The sequence below is a fragment of the Dendropsophus ebraccatus genome, chromosome 1 (assembly GCF_027789765.1).
Source record: "Dendropsophus ebraccatus isolate aDenEbr1 chromosome 1, aDenEbr1.pat, whole genome shotgun sequence".
Classification (NCBI taxonomy): Eukaryota; Metazoa; Chordata; class Amphibia; order Anura; family Hylidae; genus Dendropsophus; species Dendropsophus ebraccatus.
Window position 1 is genome coordinate 119,403,132 of NC_091454.1, and position 12,596 is coordinate 119,415,727.

The 12,596-nt window shown below is 39.1% G+C and overlaps 1 protein-coding gene across 6 annotated transcripts in view; it reads right to left on the reverse strand.

Moving 5' to 3' along the window:
- The window catches only part of KMT2E (lysine methyltransferase 2E (inactive)), an 84,608-nt gene that overhangs the window by 18,499 nt on the left and 53,513 nt on the right, over positions 1-12,596 (reverse strand). For 3 of the 6 annotated variants that reach the window (XM_069977788.1, XM_069977776.1, XM_069977795.1), the window contains 6 exons: positions 9,370-9,468; positions 5,843-6,007; positions 4,121-4,456; positions 3,627-3,680; positions 422-673; positions 193-337 (listed from right to left, as the gene is read on the reverse strand). In XM_069977788.1, coding sequence (XP_069833889.1) covers positions 193-337; positions 422-673; positions 3,627-3,680; positions 4,121-4,456; positions 5,843-6,007; positions 9,370-9,468 — 1,051 coding nt within the window. The remainder of the gene's footprint in view (positions 1-192; positions 338-421; positions 674-3,626; positions 3,681-4,120; positions 4,457-5,842; positions 6,008-9,369; positions 9,469-12,596) is intronic. The other 3 variants (XM_069977817.1, XM_069977803.1, XM_069977810.1) reach the window with 2 other exon arrangements.

A 12,596-nucleotide genomic window follows, 5' to 3' on the forward strand; every position in this document is an offset into this window, starting at 1 on the left:
TCGTCTTTGAGTGAACCACCCCTTATAGAATACAATTTCTCTGTCCAAATTAGGGTAGTCATCTAATAGGACTGTCTCCACTATACTCAATTATTTAACAACAGTGACCGGGTAAGACTGAATATAATCTTATTCGTACAATAAATGAGGAGAAAAGGGGTGGGGGGGGGGATTACCTGCTAATTACCTCACCTGCTAATGGGCAACTGCCATTCATTACTAAATGGCACTTATTTTCAGCAAATGTATTCGGACTCTGAGATCCTTCTTGGGCCGGGGAATCAAATGGATTTATTGGCGCAGAATGTTCCTCTTCCAGTGCTTGTTTGAGCCAACGCTGGGAAAAAAAAAAAAAAAAGCTTTAGGATGGACTGCAAAAAGATATTCAAAGAAACAGAAATGTTCACACATAAGTAAATACCTTTTTGCAACAACTTGTAAGGTTCTCCTCATCTTTTTTCTTTTTTTTCTCAGACAGGAAAGGTGAGGTAAATCGAATATAGTGCTTTGGAGTAGTATACATGTGTGGACTATAGATGAGGCCTGGCAGAGAATTCAATTGTGTGGCAAGGACTTCTGGATCTGTGGTTATCCGCAGAGGTTTTTCCAAAAAGGTCTCGCCATGTTTAGCAGATTTCTCATGCTTCTCACTTAACCATTCATTAACCAAGTGCTAGAAACAACAAAATACAGTTCATTTTAAAGGTCTTTCTAGACTAGAATCGCCCAGTACAGGATTTGTTAATTATTCTACATGATGCAACACACATTATATTTTTTTTTTTCTTGCAGCCAATTTTTCATCTCTACTAATACATTATGATTTTAAACAAATTAAGCTATTTGATATCATTACCAGTATATGTCTTATTAGTAATATTAACAGTAAAAAACGGATTACACCTGGGGAAGGTGTAGGATGGATTGATGGATACCAACTAATAGCACAGTCACACAATTGTAAGTAGGTGTTTAACATCTCAGCTTGTTATTCCCTATCCATAGTATTGGGTTTAAAAAGCTGATCACTGGGGGCCTGACCACTGAGGTCTCCACTATTTCAGAGAATGGGGACAAAATCGGATAGGGAAGCAGCGGAGATGGGAATACCTTTTTAATAAGGGGGGGGGGGGTTAGCTATGCAACACATACCTACTGTTTGAGAACAAAGTGTGTAACAGACACACAGCGTAAAGCAACATACAGTTCATTTTTCATTTTACAAGAGCTGTAACGGGTTGTTATGGGCAATTTACACACAATGATCACTATGGGCCTGTGTCCCTAATGTCCTTATCTGGTGCCTAAATGGAGCTATGCAAAAATACCAAACAACCTATGGACATGCGTAGTACCGTTAAATTTTCTAATCTTAACCACCACTTAAAAGGGAACCTGTTACTATGCTGGTGCTCTGTAAATGCCCTTAGGACCTTATAGGTGCTGTGCACAACTCTGTGGCAAGGTGTCAGTTCTGAAATATTTTGCTTTAATCCTCGCTCCCGGTAAGTATGTATGAGGGTGGAGGGACAGTGGTATTAAGGCACGCTGCTTTTACCCTCCTACCAGCCACTCATACTTGATTGGTATCCTGAGAGCTGGGCTGTATTAAGTTCCCAAGACTCAGGGTGCAAAACAAGCGTGACTAGCTGGAAGGAGGGCAGCATGACTACATGACGCTGTGGATCTTTCCCCATTCTGAAAAGGCCTCCCCGCCACAGACTACAAAAACAGCACTAGAGAGCTGTGCCCAGCAGCTATAAGGTATGTAGGGGCAGGGGGTTACAGAGCACCAGCAATGTGACCTGTTCCATTCACTTCTAAGCACAGGAAACTTTAAAAGGTGTTTCCTGCAGGATAGGTGAAGTGCCTGATTCACTGGAACCCCACACAAAACAAGAAAAAAGGAATCCTGTGTCCCACTGATTTGAATTTGGTGGTGTGGCAAATGTCCAACCAACACTCCATTCACTAAAGACCTAAGTTAACAGAGTAAAGCACATTGATTATTTGTGTCAGGCTTACAGAGTAGAATGAAGCAGCAGTCTGGCTGTCCATCCATCAGAATCTTTATTTATTGAATAGACTGGTAATGTGTCAGTCATGTACGGCCTTAAGTTATATGTTATATACCTCAAAATGCTAGATACTGTTACATTTAGGGTACAAACACACACACCGTATATGCAGCAGATACGCAGCAGATCTGCAGCAGATTTGATGGTGAAGACTTGATGCTGTGTTCAGTTATTTAGATCTAATTTGCTGCGTATCTGCTGCATATGGCAGCAGTAAATACGCTGCATATACGGTGTGTGTGCGTTTATACCCTTAAGAACCAAATTTTAACAATCAAAAACTGATAAAAGAGGGGGGCAATTAAAAAAAAAACAGTTTGCACACACACAAATGTGTAGTAAGTGTAGCATTAATAAATCCTGTCCAAATACAAAATCAAGTTGTCACTTTTATTATTCCTTTACTTTATGCAAACACTGTGAACAGAATGAAATGTCAACAAAGACTTGATAACGAACATACAATTTACTTTTTAGTTGTAAATCATGTAAAAACCAAAATAAAACGTAATAAATTATATACACATACATAGAGTTTCAGTTCTCGGTTGAGTGTCAGTGTCCACATTCTAACATTTTATCTGATGAACAGTTATCTAATTGTTAAAATCAAATATTTTTTACCCATTACGACTTTTGTGTCATGTGAATTTAAGGGGTTATCCAGTGTTAGAAAGAGCAAAGCTACTTTCCTGTAAAAACAGCACCACATCTGTCTCCAGCTTCAGAACTGACCTGAAAAACCCCATCCAAACTGAATCTGGAAGAAAGCAGCCATGTTTTTCTAAGCATGGAAAATCCCTTTACGTAGACAATTATTTAAGATGGTGAGAATCCGGGTCACTTTCTACCTAAGATAGTGCCACAGTTCTAGAGAAGTATTAAAAAAAACTCCAGTAGAAGATTTAGATTCTTCCTTTTTTTAATAAAAGGTTAATGGTTCAAATGTGATATTTTTATTTCTTATTTCTGTGAAAATCATGGTAGATGATTATAGCAATAGCCATTGTGATGGGTGTTGCATAGCTCCAGACTACTGCTTTTTTTCCCCTGGGTCACAGAGGGATGTTGCCGTTTTAAAATGACTGAAGGTGATCAAACTAAATATCTAAGGCTGACAACAGCACAAATGCCTTCATGAAAGAACAGGCAGAAGCAGTCATTTATCAGAAAACGTCCATCGCATTGCAGTGCCAGAGAGATGCTCTAGGTCATAAAGACTTTGTTAAATATGCAAGGATAGACTTATTTTATTCATGTGGAAGTCTGCTGGTCTTCCTGGCTCAAGGAATTTCTAGCATTCCATGTCATGTGGGAGCACAAACTACTATTAAACGATTTTTAAACTGTATTTAAAAAAAGAAAACAAAAAAACAAAACACAAAATGATCCATTCACACTGGCATATACTGCCAATCTAAAACATAAATAATGGAAAATATCTGTATTCTGCATGTCTAGCTCACAGCAGTGTATTACACATTTTAGGACACAGCATAAAATACTTGTGTGGAAAAAATAATTCACAAGACTGCCTTTGATACATACTGTAAAAAGAGTGTCCTTCCATTTTTGAAGTGCCACACAAGTGTTTACGCAAGACTGCAAACAGAATGGCAATGTAAGCATTATTCATAAGACACATGCTTAAATGGGAAACAAGTAGAAAAGCATGCCATGTGTTACAATTTCATAAAAGTATCTTAGTTTGCAAGTGACCAAAGTACATATAAAATCTAAGCATTCTGCCATTAAAACAAATTAAATTGGAATTTTACATAAATGGAATAATTTAAAACATGACAAACTCACTTGCATGAATTGTGTGATGTCAGATCAATACATCACATAAATCACCCTTAGGTAGTAAAATTGTATATATATATATTAAAAGGGAGGGGGGGGGAAAAAGTAAAGAAAAAAAAAAAGCTATTCTCAGATTTTTTTAAACTTCTGTTTGCAGACTAATGCACTAGTTCACAGGTAAAAATGTGAAGGGAAAATAACCATCAGTCTCCCGATTCCTCACCAAGAGAACATACCTTTTTTGTTTTGGGGTATTTTGATGGACATTTGTTTTGTACAAGGCATTCAGTTTCTGGAACTTCCTCTGGTTCTGCAGCAGTAGATACTACAGCTGTAGTAGTGCTCTCATTGACAGGGTCTTCCACAAGTGTGCTAGTTTCCGATTCCACTTGCTGTGGGGTGACCTCTACATCTGGGGAAGATGGCTGAACATCTGAGCAGGTGCTGACAGTCCTGTGCCGGCGACGCTGCTGACCAATGTGAGTTCTGCTTCTAGTAAAGCTTTTTCTTTGCTTGGTGCGATTAATTTTGGCAGGGGTAGGTTTGCTGACAGGTTCTTCTTTTACTGGTTCCTAGAAAATTTAAAGGGGGGGGGGGACAAAAACAGCCAGCCTTCAGAATTTTCGTTTCTCATTTCCTTATTAACATTTCCCTCAGATGGATCTAACCTGCTGCTACATCCTAAGGATATGTGGCGGCGAATTCCACTGTCGGCCCAAAGAATTGACACAATTCACAATTCTTTGGGTGGACGACAGAATTTGCTGGCGAATAGGAGTCTATGGGACGGACCGAACTTCAAGCAGATTTCGCTGCACGGCCTCCGCTTGAAGTCTCAGTGCAAATTCCCTAATAGAGCAGGGAAGCATTGGACCTGAGGGTAGTGGAATCCTCAAAAGAAGGGGGCACAGGTGATGGTAAAATATGGGTGGTGTGCAGTCACTTGCTTGTGACAAATTTTAGCATTAACCACCACAGAGGGGAGTCAGCACTCCTTAATGATAAAAATTTGATGTCCATATAAGATAAAATACAGGGTGCACCCTGTATTTTATCCTATATGGACATTAAATTTTTAAGATTAAGGAGTGCTACACCCAGTGACCTTTTACAGCAAGATAATTCATCCTCCCACATTGCAAACATTTTTCAGAAATAGTTGGAGAAACATGACAAAGGCTATATAAAAGCTACGAACGTGGCCTTCAGATTCTCCAGATCTCTATATAATTAAAAGGAGAAGTCCGGTGACAATTTTTACTAAAGAATTGTATTGCCCCCCAAAAGTTAGCTGTGCAGGCTGTGGCTGCTGGAGAGGATGATGGCAGAGGGATGCTCAGTGTCCCCCTGCCATCATCCTCTTCAGCAGCCACAGCCCGCACAGCTCTGGGAGTCGGGTCGTGAAATCACCATTTTATAAAGGATGTGAAGCCTTGATGCAGTTATAAGTGCAGGAAAAAAAACACTTTATAAGCATTTCCCTTAATAAGTGTATATGGTGATATAAATATCTTTTGGGGGGCAATACAATACTTTAATAAAGATTCTCAAGACTTCACCTTTAAGCATCTCTAGAATGTGCTGGAAAACAAGTCTTATCTACACCTCGCAACATACAGGACTTAAAAGGATCTTCCACTAACATCTTGAAGCCAGATACCACAGGCTGCATTATGGCTGCACTGAAGGCATCTATACAATCTTAGGAGTATACATGAGCGAACCACGAGAAAGCTCTGGTTTGTCTTATTATCGGGAGCTGCAAAAGTTGCATGCAGTCCCAAGGCTGCCTGGAGATTGTGGATAAGCCATAGGCTGTATCTATGTTTTCCTGGTTTTCCTAGAGTTGCATACAACTTTTATTTTACAACTTATTACTGTTATCCTTAATTCTACAGTTATAAGAAACACTTGCCCTGGAAACGTGGTAAAATAGATCGGAGCATAGGCAAATTTACCTGGGGGAGTTCTGGTTCGTTGAGAACTTGTACATCTTTTGATTCAGGTTTAACATCAGTTTTAGCTGTACTAATTCTCTCTAAAGCCTGTTCTCTCCTTTTTTCTCGCTTCTCCAGTCTTGCAAATGCTTGAAGAATAGCCTCCATTTTTCTTTCCTCTCTTGTCTACATAAAAATTAAATAGAAATAGAAATATTAGAAATATCAGCATCTGTAATATTAAAAAAAAAAAACAAAAAAAAAAAAAACACCCACAAAGATCCCTCCAAATGAATGTTATTTTTGAAAAAGAATAAAGCACATTGTTCCTGAACAACATTTAGGCCCCCTTAACACGTCCGGAAAATTAGCCTGGATTTCCGGACCCATAGGGGTACATTAATGACGATTAATCTGCAGGATTTTTCCTAAAGAGCGTCCGTTCTGGAAAATAGGTCAGGATTTTTTAGAGACTGTCCCTATGGGAGCGCCGGAATACCAGACGCTTTCCTGATGCACATGAAAAAAGCTGATGCCAAAACGCATCCTGCCTGGATTGCTAATGGATATGTGATAACTGAGAATAAATGAGTGAACCATACCAGGGGAATGCCAGGTTCTTTTATTCAATATATGCTTGAAAAAAAATGGATTACTGTCAGGAAATCCTGAAGCCTTTTGAAGCCCCCTGACTTGTATGTAATAATATACAGTGGTCCCTTCAACATACAGTATTAATTGGTTCCAGGATGTCCATTGCATGTTGAAACCATTGTATGTTTAGACCAAAATTCTATGGAAAACTGGCTCAGGTAAAGAGCAGCACAGCACAGGACATGTATCATCACACTATACTCAGTCACTACTAGACAGGCAACCAGTGCAGCTTATTCACCAATACTGGGGTTTTACCAGTAAAATGGCCAGGTTTCATTGGTTGATCATCTAGTTATTTACATATGCTGCAGACCCTGACTGCCTGTAGCATTGTATATTGAGTCTGGTCTCAAGTTACGATGGTCCAAGTGCAACCCCCTAAAATGACAAATCCTTTAATTTTTACCTTGAAGTACTGTGCACAACTGGCAATAAGGTTGATTAAGGGTACAAACACACACACCGTATACGCAGCGTATTTATTGCTGCGATACGCAGCAGATACGATCTAAACAGCACACCATCAAATCTGAACCACTAAGTCTGCTGCAGATCTGCTGCGTATACGGTGTGTGTGTTTGTACCCTTAGGGTGCGTTCACACCTACAGGATCTGCAGCAGATTTGATGCTGTGTTCAGTTATTTAAATAAAGTCTGCTGCAGAAAATCAGCTAAAGATCCTGTAGGTGTGAACGCACCATTAGGGTACAAACACACACACACCGTATGCGCAGCAGATCTGCAGCAGATTTGATGGTGCAGATTTGATGCTGTGTTCAGTTATTTAGATCTAATCTGCTGCGTATCTCAGCAGAAAATATGCTGCGTATACGGTGTGTGTTTGTACACCCAGTATTACAGAAAAAAAACAAGAAAAGAACCCTAACACAAAAAAAGAATTTCAATGACATGATCTGTTGTGGATCTACCAATTCTGATGATTCTTTATTCTGTTTGGTCGAACAAAAGATGAGCAGAGTTTACGCCTACGATGCTCGCCGTGATGCAAAAATAATATAAATGAGTACACCACAGGAATTTTTTTTTAAATCAACTGGTGTCTGAAAGTCATACAGATTTGTAAGTTACTTCTAGTATAAAAAAAAAAAAAAAAAAAAAAGGAGGTTTTCTTTAAGGATTTGCTGCTGCGTTGGACACTTCCTGTCATTGACAAAGGTGGCAGCAGGAAGCAAATGGCAGCCTGAAGAGAAAAAGCCACTTTTTTGCAAGACTGATAAGTACTGGAAGACTTGGTTTGTTTTTAAATAAAATTTACAAGTATGTATACCTTTCTGACATAAGTTGATTTAAAAAAAATTAAATTTTTAAAAACAAGCGGAAAGCCCTGATGTTTTCAATGAATTACAGTTCTAAAGAAATATGCATACAAAACCCCTACCATGGCACCTCATGCTCTCTTTGACAATCCCTAAAAACACTTTATGCACCTCCCTAGCAAATTCTTTACTTCTGTTAACACAAGTTTTTTTCCCCCTTTTTTTCCAACTATTTATACGAACACTGAGCTTTGGTTAAAAAAAATAACAGACATTGAAGAGAAAGTTTGTTAGACTTAGAACAGTTTGATAAAGTGCAAAAAGTGATAATATAATTAAAATCTCGTATTCTGTGGTCAAATCAGTTCATAAAACCAAATCACAGGATCCAAATAAAATACATTTATCTTTGAGTGTATGTGAAAAAAAATGTAAGGGATATGAATGCGTTTTTAAGGCACTGTAGAATTTTTAGGGGTCTCAGCATTGCTACTGCCACAATCATGATAAACAGTGGTCATGAAAGCACACTGCTGCTCCATCTACTCTCTGCAGGGCTGATAATGATTGTCTAGTGCTGCCAATCATTTCAAATAAAGAATGCAGGACTTGTCACGATAGGTGGGGGTACCAGTGGTCAAACCACCAAGCAATATTAGAAGAATACCATTTTTCAATGGCTACATTTTATTAATTAGCTTTCCACTTCATTTTAGTACACTAAACAATTGTCATGTTTGGCATCGTTTAGCATCTCTGTCAAGTCCCATGCCTTTTTTTTTATTTACTTTACCAGACAACAATCTCCAGTGGCTTTGGATGCAAGGAGATGAAAGTAGGCCTGTATGTCTTTTACTGTGTTACTGCAAACTATATGGAGAGTAGTGCGAATGTCATAGTCTTTATCTCCCAGGCAGCATGTATCACTGTGCCTATTCATGTCCTATTCTGCCTATATGGCATGGCTAAAATCTAATTCACAATTCTGTTAATCTGAAATCATAAAGCAGTTAAGTCGCAAATGTGATTAATTGCACAGTCCTTTCTACCCGGAGAAACATGGCAGGAAGGGTTCTCTTTCTTTGCAGTGTTACCAAAAGGAAACAGACAATCAAATTCATAGCTTGACTGTATAATGCAGGACAGGAGCTTCTGAGCCCTGAACAAATGACACTCCCAACCCTTATAAATTAAAAATGGCAGAACAGCATATATGACACTAATTATTAATTTAACTTCTGGAATAAACAGATTTCCAACAGAAACATAAAATAAAACAAAGCATGTCATAACAAAAAAACAAAACAAAACACAACCAACACATTTTTATAACTAGCACCACCTCTGAGCATCATGTATATAAGAACATAAGTATAGTAGTGGTGAGAGCAATAAAGACATGATAATTTACAATATTTTACAAAATACATTTTAAAAGAGAGCCAAGTGAAATGAATGCACCAAGCAAGCCATTTAATTAGCGAATGATGCACAAAGGAAGCAATCAATAAAATGATTTGCTCTAAAGCCTAAGAGGAAGTAACAGTCAGCATGGGAGGAGCAACGGTCACTTATGCCAAGTGACATTATCTAGCCACTATCTTCCCGACTTACCATCTTCCTTTTCCTCTCTGCAATCTGCTCCTCAGATTCCATTTCTACTTCATTGCTAACAGGTGTTTTTTCTTCTATATCATCAATAAAATCTGGCTCCTGCAAGATGGAAATGACTGCTTTACAGAAGCTCGACTGCGCTACTTACTCAAGGGGTACTAAGACTACAATAGCTATAGCTCTATTTGGTCATCAAATGGAAAAATTCCCAGTTGATAAATGAAATTCCAAAGTTACTTAGATCAAAAGTAATAGGCAAGTTGACAGTTCACAGATTTCCTTGTTTAAGTACTTCCACCCAGTACTGCATGTAGTGATAGGGGTATTTTAGTAGTAATATATAGGCTGGGAGCAGGGTAAAACACACACATGTACTCCTGTTTGCCACTACTCCAATGTCCCCACATACATTGTGCAAGTGACACTATTGGCCTCAGAATTACACTGCCTCTTCCTGCATGTACTGCACAAGCTTGCTGACGCCAGTGATTAACTGCAGTGTCATGTGCAGACACCAGAGTAGCAGCAAGTTTTGGGGGTAAACTATTAAAATGGTAGTGTAGTAATTTTGAACTTTCTATATTCGCAAACGACTGTTGGTCAATGTCCTAGTTGTAATTTGCAGTTTATGTATCTCACAGAACAAATGAAATAAAGGTTCTGGGAAATGCCCGCTTTCACTACATTCTAGTGGTTTTCTATAGAGGATTTCCCCTTACAATATCAATATTAAACAATAAAACAACACCAGAAACTTATCAAGCGATCCTACAGTAGGAATGTTATTTGTTACCCACAGTAACCAATCACAGATCAGCTTTCATTTTACCAGGGCTTATGAATATTAAAATGGACACTGGTATAATTTTATCATGCTTTAAAGCAAAACTATACTTACTTGTATCCAGGTCCACTCTCCTGAAGGCAGTTTTTTTTAGTCTTCTGCTGGTAAAAAACAAACAAAACAAAAAATAAAACCACAACAAACATCCTACCAAAAAATGTGGTAGGTTACGGTCTTCTGTGTGCTCACAGAGAAAGCAGTCATTTTTTGACTGATGGGCGCATTGAGCCGTGACACTCTGTATCGACTTGAAATTCCTACATTTAGTCTTTTTTTTCCCAAACCAGCACAAGACAAAAAAATCTGCCTTTAGGAGACTGGACCTGGATAAGTACAGCTTTGTTTAAAAGCATGATAACTGAATTTTTTTTTTATTTATTTCAAACATGCTTTATATAACATCCCTGTTGATTTAGATTTGAAAGGAACCCTTTAAAAGATGAGCTTGGATGGCTTAATATATAAGCACAGAAAATGTTTACTGTAAGACTGCTTGATAAATCTTCCCCTGGTGTACTGTATATTTTATGTTGAGACATTTCGTAGAGTCCATTAGAGATGAGTAAACTTAGCGAAAGTTCAGGTTTACAATGCATTTTTGCAATCCGTTTTTTTCATCCTTTTTTGCAACGGATGAAAAAAAACGAATTTGCTTTGATCCGTTTTTCCATTGACTTAAAGGATTTTTTTTACGGACTCAAAAACGTAGCTGACACTACTTTTGTGTCCGTAAAAAAAAAAATAGATTTTTTTTTTTTTTTTTTTTTGCAAAAAACGGATTGCAAAAACGAAATGTGAACCTAGACTCACTCAAACGATCAGCATTCGAATCCTGCTGCCTGGAGACTGTGGATGCAGCACAAGGCATCAAGTTCGCTCATCTTTGAAAGCCAGTGAGAAGGTCTGGAGTGGCAGCACTAGAAGCATTTTAATACCCAGCAGTGGGCTAAGTGGAAGAGCTTTTAAAAACCGTTTTTCAGCAGTTTAGTAGTAACTAGAGATTGAAACAAGGGTACGAAAAAGACCCAAAAACTTTTAATATAGACTAAACCAAATTTATACAGCATTAGAATGGAATTATAACATCTCATGCTGTCTTACATTGATTTCCGCACTGCTTCGCCAGCAGCAGCCTGCCAGCGCCACCGTTTTGTGTTGTGTCTTTTGCCTTATACAACACTGCAGTGTGCGTCCTTTGAGGCGCTGTACTGCCCTCTTTTTCTACCACCACCTTCTCCTGTGACGTCCCTGTCATGTTGTGTGGGAGGGGATTCAAAAAGTGGGCTGGTCGGCATGAATGAGACCACCAGATTAGGATGATGGGAGATTACAGTTGCGGCTAACCGCTAAAACCAGAAAGTAGGACAAGATGCAACATCACAAAACAGCCGATGCAAGGGAGGATGCATAGCGGCAATTTTGGGTTCCGGGACTCGCATGAGTGAAGGTAAGGATGATCCCACCTTTTTTTATGCTTTAGCTCATATAACGTCTGTACTGCTTGCATTATGTTTGCTGTCCATTTTTATTTTAATTTAGCCATTCCAGAGGCCTGTTTACTGCCCCTTTGCACGGCTCATACTTCTGTCTTTCTTTAATGCCTTGAATGCACACAAAGGGGGCAGAGAAGGCATGACCACAGTCAGATGATGGAGAACGTTCCCTGGGATGTGAAGAATGCTAATGAACAAAAGGGCAGAAATCAAATGAGAACAGCAGGAATAAAAAGAGAGAAGAGGAGCAACCAAAAAGGATGCTATATGTCCAGGACACAATTGCCTCATCAGATCTAGTATGGGGTCATAGAAAACTTGGGAGGATGAAAGAACCACCCATGGGCAAGTCGTTGGAAAGAAAAAGCATAAACAAGCCGGCCGCACCTGACAGGACCAAGAGGAAGCCATCAGGAGTGCTTCTAAACAATCTCTCAATGTACAAAAAGACAAGAGACAAAAAAGAAGGGAGTGCATTGAGGGTGAGTGGGGTCTGGAAAATGCCAGGTAACAATCGAAGGCTTAAGAAATGACCACTGGACAAGCCATAGTGTGACACAGCCATATGTTAAAACCAATGACTCTAGCCAAGGGGACAAGTGCACAAACTGCCTGTCCCGACTGGATGTGGCAATGCCAGAGTTGTCAGGAAAGGCTGTCAGAGAGCACAGAAGATGGCTATAAAGGAGACAGGACTGTGAATACTTTTGGTAAATACGGTTAGATATTTTTTTCTGGCCAATAGTGGCATCACAGTCTGGGACAAATTCAAGACTGGTCTGATTACATAATATTGTGAGCCTACACCAGTGTTATGGTTCAGGCAGGCTGAAACTGATATGGATCCAGTAGAACAGGGATGTCAAACTCAGGCCCCCCCAGCTGTTGCA